This window comes from Myxine glutinosa, chromosome 5 (genome assembly GCF_964187855.1).
Source record: "Myxine glutinosa chromosome 5, kmMyxGlut1.1, whole genome shotgun sequence".
Taxonomy (NCBI): domain Eukaryota; kingdom Metazoa; phylum Chordata; class Myxini; order Myxiniformes; family Myxinidae; genus Myxine; species Myxine glutinosa.
Window position 1 is genome coordinate 194,169,878 of NC_136265.1, and position 13,507 is coordinate 194,183,384.

Here is a 13,507-nt window from a genome sequence, read left to right on the forward strand (position 1 = left end):
CATGTCCGAGAAATTGTTGAGGATGTGGTCAATATCAGGATTTTTACAACTAAAATGGACGCCAGTTTATCAGTCAGCCATCTTTGATCAAATCGCAAGATAAACTGAGGTGCATGTGTATGCCATCAGAGTACAGAGAGAGAGATGGGTTTGGGACACAAGATTTTGAGTGAAACACAGAGTTGAGGCATTCGGCTTTGTCACGTGCGGAGTCAGATGTGTAGCCGTTTGAGGTAAGGGAGGGGATGGAGGGGGAACAAACACCAGAAACGGATTTGACAAGACGCCACCAGGATTTGGAGGAGGGAGACAGGTTTGAGAGTTGTCTTGAGAGTAGAGAGATATTGCTTCCTGGCTCTCCTGAGGGTAGACACACACTTGTTCCAAGCTTTGTGAAAGGAAATGAGATTACCTTCAGTTGGATTAGCCTTCCAGGAGGCAAAGGCAAGTTGTTTCAGGGCAACTGCCTCACCACAAGATTCAGGGTACCATGAATGGGAGGAAGGGTATGACAACTGAAGACGAGGTGGGATAAATCTGTGCATGAGAGAGAGAGAGAGCAGTTTACGTTGGAAGAATTCCCAGGAAGAGTTGATGTCAGAGGCAGTAGAGATGGGAGACCAGTCCAGATGATTGATGGCTGCTTGAAGATCGTGCCAGTCGGCCTGAGTGAAATGCCAGACTCGCCGACGCTGAGGAGGCTCTCTGAGAATGGCCAAAGAGATGTCCACTTTAACAAGCAAATGAATGAATGATAGTAAATTTCATGCTTCTGTATTCATTCAATCTCGGCACTCTGTGCTTCTGTCAAACTAATACCCCACACAGGAGAGCTGAATTCGAGTAGGGGGCAGATGTGTAGGAAGTATTAAAAAAAACAAATATAGAAAGGACAGATTGGAATTTGCCAAGAACTACAGCGGTAAGCAAGTGAGTTCTGGAACAAAGTTTTATGGGCAGATGAGACCAAGATAAACCATTACCAAAGTGATGGAAAGGTTGTTGTTGTTTCGTATGCAGCCTGTAGCTGCTGGTTGCATCATTTTTCTGGAAGCATATTTGTGTCGTTGATACAAGGCTAGCATGAGCACCTTTCTGTCTATCAACATGGCAATGCACCTCACCATACTTGTTTGTTAAGAATTGGGTTGAGTACAACAATGTTGAAAATCTGCTGTGTCCATCCCAGAGGCCTGACTGACAGACTGTTGAATCACTGTGGGATGTCTAATCGCACCACTTGAGGACCAGAGTTAACCGAGATCAATACACCACCAAAGTTGCACTCACTTTGAACAAGGAATGCCTCAATATTAATGCTTGTTGTTTCTTTATAATTTCATGTAAAGTATTACTAATTTCTTTTCTTGCTTGGACCTTTGCTGCTCCTTCTCTGTATTGTAGTTTGGATTGTAACTTGGTTGTAAATCTCCTTAGATTAAAATGTGGTTGCAATATCAGGAAACAACATGGCTGGATGTGAATTTTGATGAGATAATCCACTTTTCTATTATTTATATTTTTCTGTAGGTACTCAAATGTGAGGATCAAGAACTTCACCACCAGCTGGAGAGATGGGCTTGCGTTCAATGCTCTAATTCATAAGCACAGGTGGTCTAACATGACATGATGAAGCCCATTAAAAATTAATTAAACCCACTTGATTATGGTCCTAATCAGCATTTTCTCCCACAGGCCAGATCTCATTGACTTTGATACCCTCAAGAAATCCACTCCAGAAAAGAATTTGCAGAATGCTTTTTCTGTGGCTGAACAAGACTTGGGCCTCACCAAGTTGCTTGATCCTGAAGGTAGTTTTACTTTCTGTTTAAGCAAAGTATGAATATCTGGGAAGTTAAGTTTGGATCAAAGAAATAGATTTGAAACTGACAAGTCAAGTTGAAAAATGTTGATGATAAATTTGCATTTTTTCTTCGGGACTGCCTGAAAGATGTTAACTTGGAACAACCGGATGAAAAGTCAGTGATGACCTACGTTGTATCATACTATCACTACTTCAGCAAGATGAAGGCATTGGCCGTAGAAGGCAAGCGCATCGGGAAGGCAAGTGCCTTAATTGTCGCATCATTCCACATTAACATTATACAATTAGTTTTAAGATACATTGACATTTTCCAGGCGCTGTGGCTCGTTACAGATGGATTCATCTTTAGGCAAAGGCTTGAATTGTGAACATTATACTTATAATTTTAACTGTTCTCCAACTTGGCCAAAATTGAAAGTGAAACCATTATGCTGTTGTGAAAATGGTGATTTTTTCCTTTATACCGTTAGTTTAAATTACAGTACTCGCAGAATAGCCTATACAGTCACGTGAAAAAGTAAGTACACCCCATGTAAAGTTTTGACTTTTTCAACATATTTCAACATACAGCTATTTGATCTTCATTTCAACAATATCGATAGATAAAGGTGATATAATATAACAAATAGCATGAAACATTTACATTTTGTAGTCCATTGTATAATTTAAATAAACATAAATGCAAATTTCACATGTGGAAAAAGTAAGTACACCCCGACATTTATCACTACTTCAAATACCTAAAATTTGAATCAGGCGCACCAGCTCAGGTGCAAATGATTAGAACATCGTTAGAGAGGATCTTGGAGGAACCTGTCTTATTTAAACCTCAGACATTTAGTTTGGTTTGCTCTTTGTTGTTGAAGTGTGCACTGTGCAGCATCACCATGACGAGATCAAAACAGCTCTCTGAGGCCTTCAGAAAGAATTATGGATGCCTACGAGTCTGGGAAGGGATTTAAAAAGATCTCCAAACAATTTGAAATCAATCATTCGACTGTCCGGAAGATCATCCACAAGTGGAGAAGATTCCAAACAACTGCCAACTTGTTCAGGCCAGGCCTGAACAATGCAAGTTCAGCCCGAGAGCAGACCGCATGATGCTGAAAGAAGTCTCTAAGGATCGCAGAATGTCATCACGCGACCTACAGGTAGATCTTGCCACTGTTGATGTCAAAGTGCACGAGTCTACCATTAGAAAGAGGCTGCACAAATTTGATCTACATGGGAGGTGTGCCAGGAGGAATCCTTTGCTGTCCAGAAAGAACATCAGGGCAAGACTAAAGTTTGCCAATGAACACCTAGGCAAAGACCAGCACTTCTGAAACAATGTGCTCTGGACAGATGAGTCAAAGGTAGAGCTATTTGGCCACAGTACCAGAAGACATGTTTGGCGAAAACCAAAGACAGCATTTGACCACAAGAGCCTGATACCAACTGTAAAGCATGGTGGTGGAAATATTATGGTTTGGGGCAGCTTTGCTGCATCAGGGCCTGCGCAGCTCACCATCATATAATCCACTATGAATTCTTCATTGTACCAGAGGGTGCTTGAGGATAATGTGAGGCCATCTGTCGGAAAGTTGAAGCTCAACCGAAGGTGGACCTAGCAACATGACAATGACCCTAAACATGCCAGTAAATCCACCAAGGAATGGCTGAAAAGAAAGAAATGGAGGGTTCTGGAATGGCCAAGTCAAAGCCCGGATCTAAATCCTATCGAGATGTTGTGGGGGGATTTGAAACGAGCTGTGCATGCAAGAAACCCCTCAAACATTGCACAGCTGAAATAATTCTGCATGGAGGAGTGGGCAAAAATTTCTCCCAGTCGATGTCAGAAACTGGTAGATAGTTATAAGAAACGCCTACTTGAGGTTGTTTCGGCCAAAGGGGGCAATACCACCTATTAGAGCCAAGGGTGTACTTACTTTTTCCACATGCGAAATTTGCATTTATGTTTATTTAATTTATACAATGGACTACAAAATGTAAATGTTTCATGATATTTGTTATATTATATCACCTTTATCTCTCAATATTGTTGAAATGAAGATCAAATAGCTGTATGCTGAAAAAGTCAAAACTTTACATGGGGTGTACTTACTTTTTCACGTGACTGTAGGTACATGCACTTTCGTCTGTGAGCTGTACATAGTCGGGGTTCGAATCTTATCGCAGCTATAAACTATCATCCTGGTGTTGCTCGGGCAGGGAGAGGCATCGCTGTGTGCACTGGCTCTCAGATCGATGGGAAACTAGGCACCATGTCTGCCGGTTTTGGTGGATATTAAAGATCCCATATTGTCCTTTACGGAGCAAAGAGTTATCACCGAACCCTGGCTAAATTCTAAACCCCTGTCAGGGCCATTCGAACATCGGGCTGAGCCAACTGGTTTGCGAAAGACTTGGTTCCAAATACCGTTCCCGACTGATCCCACAATAATTAGAAGTAATTGGGTGGGTGGGAGTCATTGGAGCCATTAAACAAGTAGGAGTAGTTTGTTTCCTTTATACTGTGTATGACTTAAGTCAGGATGAATTTGTTAAGGAAGTAGCTAATTACATTATTGGGCCATGCAGGGTTAGTTTTAGATGACCAGCAGATGTTTGTTTTTTCAATGTTGTTAGTTCGTTATTAATTTATTCCAGACTTTTCCACTCAACTTCCACTAACCGCTGTTCTTGGGGTATGCCGGGGCACTTGAACATCCATTTGGATGAAGCATTCTGTGGCGTGTTCAAACTTATCATTGCTTGAGCCACCCAACTGATTTGTGGTCTGGGTGGAACAGGGGCTGGAGGTAGAGCATGGGAAGGGAATTTGAGGAGACATGCCAGTGTGAGTGACAGATTGAGATTGAGATTCAGAGAGATGATTGAATTTGGAAGGGGAGAATTGGGATAAGAACTATCAGGGTAAAAAACAGTTGAGGAAGAGTGGGAGAAGTGCGGATTCTGTGGGTGGAGGGCAATAAGGAGATGAAATGTGGGCTTTGGATCAGTAGCGTGCCACCCGACGCCATAGATCCTGTGCAAATGTGCTACTTCTGTCTGGCTGTCACCTGTGTGCATCCAAGTCCATGTCACCACTGTGGTGTTTTGCGTGCCATGGTCGCTGTCGTTTCCCTACCACCTGCGTGTACGAGGCTGCTTCACCACCTTATCATTGACATGCCATTGATGGCTTCAGGGTTGTCATCACCACACCAAACCTTCAAGCATCCTTGCCGACAAATGGTCACCTTTCCCTTAACTTACTCTTTTGGGCTCTCGCTTACCATTTGCTCCTGCTCCCACCATTTTCCTTCAGGCCTGATCCATTTTCTTATTTCTTCACTGATTAATCCTTCCTTCCCATTTTATTTTATTCCTTCCATTGTTCATTACTTTCCCCCACAGGCCCACAGCATTGCAGTTGATTGGTTTTATTGGTTATTCATTATCTTGTGTTGTTTTGTTTCTGTTCTCGCCATTAGGTACACCTATAAGTAAACTATTCATTTTAAAATGAAGGTGGTGTTTCTCTTTCCCATCCTGAGTGCAATGCAGCTCTACAGTAATCAGTTTGCTAGGTTAAGAGAACAGGTAAATGCTCAACCCATCAGCTTATCCAAGCTTGCAATATTATAAGAGCTCCATCCTTGAGGTGTTGCAAACTGCCACCCAGAGGTGTGTTACAATGCAGATATGATGCCCGATTTGTACATAAACATGATTTTAGAATGAATTTCATGATACTGTGATGTAACCGACATTGAAGAGCACCGTTAATTTTTGTATACACTGTGCTCCGTGAACCGGCCTGAATTTGTAGGTGCTGGATAATGCCATTGAAGCGGAAGCGATGGCCAACGAATACGATTCACTCGCCTCCGACCTCTTGCTTTGGATTGAACGCACCATCGGCTCCCTCAATGGTCGGGAATTCCCCAACTCCCTCGGAGGTGTGCAGCAGCTTCTACAGGCCTTCAGCATGTACCGTACGACTGAAAAGCCACCCAAGTGAGCGCAAACACTGCATGCCCTCATCAATCTATCTAATCTCGCCGAATAGTCGTCAGTGTGTTAACTCTGTGAATAAGAAAAGAATGAATAATGCGCTACTATATTTGCACATCACATTATGGTTTAAATAATATTACATCACTTTGTGTATTAGATAAAAGACAATATCACAGAATGTAGTTGTTTACACACTTTTTAACCACATGTAGTTTTTGCCATTACATTTGCCAATGTTTGTTGATGTATCGGATACGGCAATGCAGAATGTACAGGGTGGGCACCAAAGTCCCTTTGCAGTGAAGTTACTGCACATCTGTATGTTGCCCTCCGACATTTTGTTGTGACCTGTGAATGGAGAAAACGCCCCAAGAGTGCTTTGCAAGCTATCCTCACATGTAGCCAAGTCCCTATCACTGAGTTTACTGATGTGTCCAGGCCTAAATGCCCTCCAACCCAAGATCCTTTTTTTTTTTACTATTTCCTCAGTGTTGAATGGGGAATGCCTAATTCTGAAGAACGTTTTTGCATTGATTCCTGTGGCAATCAATCCTGAACAGGATGCTTCAACGATGTCCACATGATCACGACGCAAACATGGACGGCCGGAATGCTCCCCATTGAGGAGCCTTTTTCGAGCGGAATATCTTGAAAAATAAGCGAAGTATAACCACCGTTTAGAGGCCATTTTTCCCCGCAAAGCGGGGGTTGGCCTTTTCGGGGACCGTGGTTGTTGTTGTTGTTTTGTTTTTTTTTCGTCCCCTTTTTGAAGCAATATTTTACGGCCGGATGCCCTTCCTGACGCCAACCCTTTTTGTCGCCTTTTTACGACAAGCAGGGAATTACCAGTGAACTGGTACTCAATTAGCCGATCTCGGAAGGATGACAGGCTGAGTCAACCCCCCTGGCGTTAATTCAGCGATCAGACCGGGATTCGAACCCAGGATCCTAGGATCCTAAGCCGGCACCCTCGCCGCTAGCCCAACACCAGGGATGAAAAAATACCAACCTAATTATAACTTACCTATTGTTAAATAAGCGAAGCGAATATTGTCTTGTTAAGTTGAATTGTTAAATAAGCAAAGGAAAAATAAGCGAAGTACCAACTTCTAATCTGGTGTGTGGTTGTATCCAGGCATAAGGAAGAACCCTATTGAAAATTGGGTCGCCACGTCAAAATCCAAGATGACCGCCACCATATGTCTCTTTTTTTTTTTTTTTTTTTTTTTTTTGTTGTATACAAGATCGAGGCTCGTGAAAGCGAAATATCTTATCTGAAACTTGTGAGCGAAATATCTTGAAAAATAAATGAACTACTAACGCCTTGTCTGGTGTGTGGTTGTATCTAGGCATAAAGAAGAACGCTATTTAAAATTGGGTCGCCACGTCAAAATCCAAGATGGCCGCCACCATATATATGTCTGGACCTTGTGAGTGGAATATCTTGAAAAATAAACGAACTACTAACTTATAATCTGGTGTGTGGGTGTATCTACGCATAAGGAAGAACGCTATTGAAAATTGGGTCGCCACGTCAAAATCCAAGATGGCCACCGCCATGTATGTCTGAACCTTGTGAACGGAATATCTTGAAAAATAAGGGAAGTACCAACTTCTAATCTGGTGTGTGGGTGTACCTAGGCATAAGGAAGAACGCTGTTGAAAATTGGGTCGCCACATCAAAATCCAAGATGGCCGCCACCATATATATGTCTGAACCTTGTGAGCGAAATATCTTGAAAAATAAACGAACTACTAACTTATAATCTGGTGTGTGGGTGTATCTACGCATAAGGAAGAACGCTATTGAAAATTGGGTCGCCACGTCAAAATCCAATCCAAGCCTTGCGTCTTCCACTTTGTCAACTCGCATCACTTCACCGACGGGGGACCTTGGCGTAACGCTTGTTCTCCCATGTCCGTAATGCTTCACCTGAGGGCTTCAACTTTTGCAAATATCGCACTCATGTCTTCATAACCTGTCTGCTCTCGCGATCGTGAATCAACACACTGGCAAAAAAGCCTTCGATCGTAAATTCACTCGTGTTTGTTATATTGATGCCCTACCTGCAACATCAAACAAAAATTGGGTTAAAGAAAATTGTTCTCCATGGAAAGGAGGTTATTCTCAACCCAACTATTAAACCCTTGGATTTGTGTTTCATAGGTAGGGCAATGTATCGATGACCGTGTCATTCCTTAAAGGGAGATTAACTCTGGTGACCCTTTTCCTAACATTATCTGGTTTCTATTGAAGATACCCACAGCATCTTTTGAAGAATAGGCAAGCGAGTTATCACCAAAATCCTGGACAATTTCCAAATTCCTACCTTGACTACTGCTGGAAAACAACTCCACATAATCCACTGACTTCCTTGTTTTTGGAGCCCACAGATAAATCAACGTGTTGTTCCTGTTCAATCAGAATATGTCCACTTTTGAACGTACCATAAAAATAATGCAAGGCCTGAAACCTTCATTGGTTATTTTTTATGAAGAGTATGAAAGGAATACTTTGTGTTCGTATGCAGCACACGGCTGCAGGGTAACATCATTGGCTGAGGGTGCGGCTGTGCCACTGATGCAATGCCCTCTGTTGGTTAGGGCAGACATTTTGGAATTTGTTCAGGTTGCTGGCGATAGCTTGCCTACTCTTCGCAAAGGACACCATGAGATCTTTAACATCCACCAACGAATGCCGGAAGACAGGATGCCTGTTGTCCATCCGAGTGACGACACACACATTGATGAATCGCCCTGCCTGTGAAACACCAGGATGACAGTTTATAACCGGATCTTGATTCAAACCCCGGCTAGAAAAGTGTGAGGCGAGTGTACGCACCTCTAGGACATCCTGTCAGCCCTGAAAGGAATTGCTGGATAAATTGAACTGTGTATGTAGCACCTGCAGGATGGGTTAAGTAAACTCCTCCTGTGTATGGCATATTGTATTGTGTAATCATGATACTAGGCCTATCATACTGTAAATTAAGTGCATCCATATTTACATGTAGCTTTGGTTGTAGATGATTTATTTCTCGATTCTTTAAGGGACCGCTTACCCAATTTTATTCTCATTTCTTTTGTCCTCTTTTAGATTCATAAAGAAGGGAGACCTCGAAGTACTCCTGTTCACTATACAGAGCAAAATGCGAGCAAACAACCAAAAGGTGTTCACCCCGAGAGATGGAAAACTTGTCGGGGACATTAATCGGGTAAGAGAGGTCTTGGCTTGATGAAGGAGAAATAACAGAAAAGTCTGCTGTTCATGTAAGTTTGCTATTTTTAGTTTTGGCTTCAGACGAACATGAAGACCAAAAGTATTGGGACAACTCATGGAAACCTTTGGTGGCTTTTCATTAAAAATGGACAGATTGTGCAAGAGGAATCTGAAAACATGGAATGATTCAACCTCATACCTGCTGTCCACCAAAATTCTGTGCAAATTGTTTGTGACTGGGTCTGAGATTGATCAACACCTTATGAGTAACTAATAAAATAAACTAATAAAATAAATCAATATTGAAAGAATCAAAAGAATAAAATAAATAATGAATTTTCTCAGGCCAACTGGCAGGAACTGCAATCTGTCTTCTCACAGAAAGATTGGCCTGCCATCTCCACAGCATGTTTTTGATTCTTCCTGGAAGTACTTTCACAAAAACCAACCTCTCTACATCTGCAATACAAAAACCTAGCTCTACCGTTCTCTCCAATGCACGAGTTTATCCCATCCTGTATGTGGATTGTGGCTATCCTATCACAACAACAACACAACATGCATTTTATGGCCATTTTCCCTGCTAGAGCGGGGGTTAGCCAAAACCGATCTCCACTTCGGGCTGCACCCTGCCCATATGTAGTTGTAATTGTCATGGTTCTCTTTTTCAGGCAATGTTTTTATGGCCGGATGCCCTTCCTGACGCCAACCCTCTTAGTCGTCTCTTACGACACGCAGGGATACGGTGTACCTATTCTAACCAGGGTACACACCGGGATAAAGCTGTGAATAAAACCAAACGGGTTTAATCCCGAACAAATAAACGGAGAATGAAATCAATAATAACTATATACAATGAAGTAAAATAAATCCGATAAAAACTAAGGCGTCGAGTCACAAGCACAGACGGGGCGAGGGACACAAAATGGCGACTTATCTCTGGTGGCGGTTGAGAGGATGGGCACGGAGCAGGTGATGAGAGGATGGGCACGGAGCAGACGATGAGATGAGCTGGACGACGAAGAGATGATGAGACGAACAGGACCATCAACAGGCAATGGTGGAGGATGATAATACCAAGGCCAAAACAGGCAGGCAGGATGACCTCCTTAAAGCTCTCCTTCTTAGGAAGACCTATCTCCTCAGAATACCAGTTCTCACCAAAAACGTGAGCTACTCTCCTCAGGCTCGTGGTACAGTTAATTCTCCTCAGGCTCGCTGTACAGTTAATTCTCCTCAGGCTCGCTGTACAGTTAATTCTCCTCAGGCTTGCGGTACAGTTAATTCTCCTCAGGCTCGCTGTACAGTTAATTCTCCTCAGGCTCACGGTACAGTTAATTCTCCTCAGGCTCACGGTACAGTTAATTATCCTCAGGCTCGCGTTACAGTTAATTATCCTCAGGCTCACGGTACAGTTAATTCTCCTCAGGCTCGCGGTACAGTTAATTCTCCTCTGGCTCGCGTTACAGTTAATTATCCTCAGGCTCGCGGTACAGTTAATTCTCCTCAGGCTCGCGGTACAGTTAATTCTCCTCTGGCTCGCGTTACAGTTAATTCTCCTTACTCCACGCGAGCTCCTCAGCACACGCCAGAATGCGCCATCGCCATCTTGAATCCCCTATCCTATCGAGGTATCCTATCCTATCGAGGTCCACCTTCAGCCCGTGTACACTGAATCCTGTGGTAAGGCAGTTGTGGTCAGGCAGCTTGCTTTCTCAACATCCTAGACTAAACCCTACTGATGGAAACTTCAGGTCACTCTGTTAGGCTCACAACAAGTGCGTGCACATCCTTCACCATGCTCAAAAACATCTTGGACTTGCTAATCTCAAGGCTGAATGCTCCAACTGAACACTCCTTCCTCAAAGTCCCAGTGCTTCCTTGTCATGCCCATCTCGGGTGTTTGTTACCCATACATCCTCTCGATTACCTAAAACGGCCGATCCTTGATTCTACTTGAGAAGTAAAAACGTCTAAACTCCATGTTGGCCTCCACATCATGTGTACCCAACCAATTATGCTCTGTCTACACCTTGCCCACTTGTACCCCTACCTTATTGACCCTGTCTAGCTTCACTGATGTCAAGTCTCACCTCTTTTGAAATAGCTTGATCTCTGACCAGTTTGTATTCCATCCCATTCACTCAAATATAGACGTGCTGGGTTTTTTTCCTTCTATTTTTCTTTTTATATATTTAGTCTAGGCTCGTATGCGAGCTATCACATAGAACATATAATAAATGGAGCGGGAGGTAAGAGGGGGAGAGAGGGGAAAGCACAACAACAGCAGCGAACAGGGACATCAGGTGTGGAAGAGTGCGGGCTGGGTGGCCGGGTGGGGTACACGGGATAAACAAGATGGACACCACAGGTGTTTTCAGGAAAGAAAACAGGGGATTTGAAGGATGTGGGTTTGGGGTGGATTAACGGGGGTAGAAAAGATCATGGTTTTGGATAGGGGAAGATAAGAGATGGTGGTGAACAGCTGTTTTGAAGAACTGGAGGGAGGAGAGGGATTGAAGAGTGTGGGACTTTGTTCCAGAGGTGGGAAAAAGGAGGAATGAAAGAGTGAAGGTGAGCAGAGAGTCTTGATTTTGGCAGTTTCGCCAGAAGAGGGTTCTGGCAGATCTTGTGCGACCTGTAGGAATATCTGGGGGAAAGAGCACAGAGAGAGCAGGGGGAACTAGGCTGGAGAGGAGTCGATAGAGAAGCTCAGAAGTGCTCAGAAAGGACCTCACATGACGGAGGATGCCCAGTCGGTGATTGGCTTTGGTTTCCAGCTTGGAAATATGGCTTTCCCAGGAAAGGTCATGGCAGATAGTGAGACCCAAAAGTTTGAATGACAGAACTTCTTCGAGAGGATTGTTGAGAAAGTAGGTTTTCCAGACAGTCTTTTTGGAGACACAAAGTGAGAGTGTGAGATTTGTCTGGATTGAAAGACATGTTCCACGTGTTTGACCAGCTTGTGATTTATTGCATATCATATTGCATACCAGTCGATCTGGGAAGCGAGAGGCGTTCCATTAGTGGACGCGCCCCTCACGCCCGACTTTTGGGCGGCCCCGGCAGGCCGTTTGTTTTGACGTTCCGTGACAGGCCCCGCACCCCCACCTCCGGGCCGACCGGGCGACCGGAATGAATCCCGGTGTCCCGATCCGAGCCTTCAGAGCGGGCCGGCTGGGGAGTGCCAAGCACCCCGTACCTGCACTTTCCGTCCCTACGGTGCTTATCTGTGATCTGGCAGCGATATACAAAATGTTGTACTTGTGTGCTTCCCTCTCTCTCCCCATCTTGTCTCCCGCTCCCTTTAATGTTTTACGTGTCCGTTTTTTTTGTTGTGTTTTATGTGCCAATAGGTGTTTGATGTGCTAGCTCTTAAACGAGCCTCGATCGAGTATACAAAAAAAAAAAAAAAATCCAGGTCTGCAGAGAGTGAGGAGGCTGCTTCCTGCCAATCTGAGGGATGAGGTGGAATGGCAGAGGGTGTTGGCGTCAGCAAAAAGATAAAGTGGATTTTCCAGAGAGTCGGAGAGATCATTGATGAAGATTAGAAAAATCACAGGGCCCAGAACACTGCCCTGAGGAACTCCAGCCTGGACAGGAAGAGGAGATGAGAGAATTCCATTTGGAGCCACCCGTTGACTATGACAGGAACATTAATATCTATGCAACCTTCTACTCACCTTTCCACAGCGCAGGCTGGAATGCATCAAGTTTGTGTCTTGAGTCCAGTCAATTTCCTCATTGACACAAAACGACCTCTCTGATATTCTCAAAAATGTTCTCGCTCTCCTTTTTTACGGATGACTATTGTGTTCCACTGTACCCTCATCACCCCCATTGATGGGTAGACAGCAGCTGCTTCACTCTATGCTGATCTGGAAACTATTAGATGCTGTTCTAATCAATGCAATGGCCTTCAATCCTGGAACATCTGTTTCACCCTGTCGCTCTGGAAGGATCGTGAAAACGAACCCACCTTTCTATATCCATGATCAGCCACTGAATGAGATTCAGTTTCTTGAACTTATGAGCCCCACAATAATCCAAGTTAGGCATAAACTAGATGTCTGCTGTCATTCCAAACCTTTCCTTGAAATCAGAACTACTTGCACCCTTCTTTCGTTTGATCTTGAAGACAATTATAATTGAAGGTCTAGTAATGAAAGCCATTTTGTTGCAGCATCAGTGACCCTGTGTAGTTCTGCAAAGGACCCGCTGAAACTCATCTGCACGCAGTCCTGTACTATATGTAGTACTGTCTGATGTTGATGGCCACAGGTACACACTGTGCTATCAGTTTGCTTCCACTTATACATCTGATGAGTAGTCCTTGTATGTGGAGTTCACAGTTGGTTAAGACCACTTCATGGTGTCTCTGTACGTCAAAGCTTGGGGGCTTCTTCGTGGGATCTTTGATCAATCAGCTGGCCATTTCGAACTGATGCCTTTTCTCACTT

General features: G+C 43.7%; 1 protein-coding gene across 3 annotated transcripts in view; it reads left to right on the top strand.

Annotated features, from left to right (window-relative positions):
- LOC137428285 (spectrin beta chain, non-erythrocytic 1-like) overlaps positions 1–13,507 on the top strand; it is a 261,054-nt gene that overhangs the window by 153,993 nt on the left and 93,554 nt on the right. For all 3 annotated transcript variants that reach the window (XM_078779311.1, XM_078779310.1, XM_078779312.1), the window contains 5 exons: positions 1,531–1,611; positions 1,696–1,811; positions 1,952–2,064; positions 5,640–5,827; positions 8,925–9,042. In XM_078779311.1, coding sequence (XP_078635437.1) covers positions 1,531–1,611; positions 1,696–1,811; positions 1,952–2,064; positions 5,640–5,827; positions 8,925–9,042 — 616 coding nt within the window. The remainder of the gene's footprint in view (positions 1–1,530; positions 1,612–1,695; positions 1,812–1,951; positions 2,065–5,639; positions 5,828–8,924; positions 9,043–13,507) is intronic.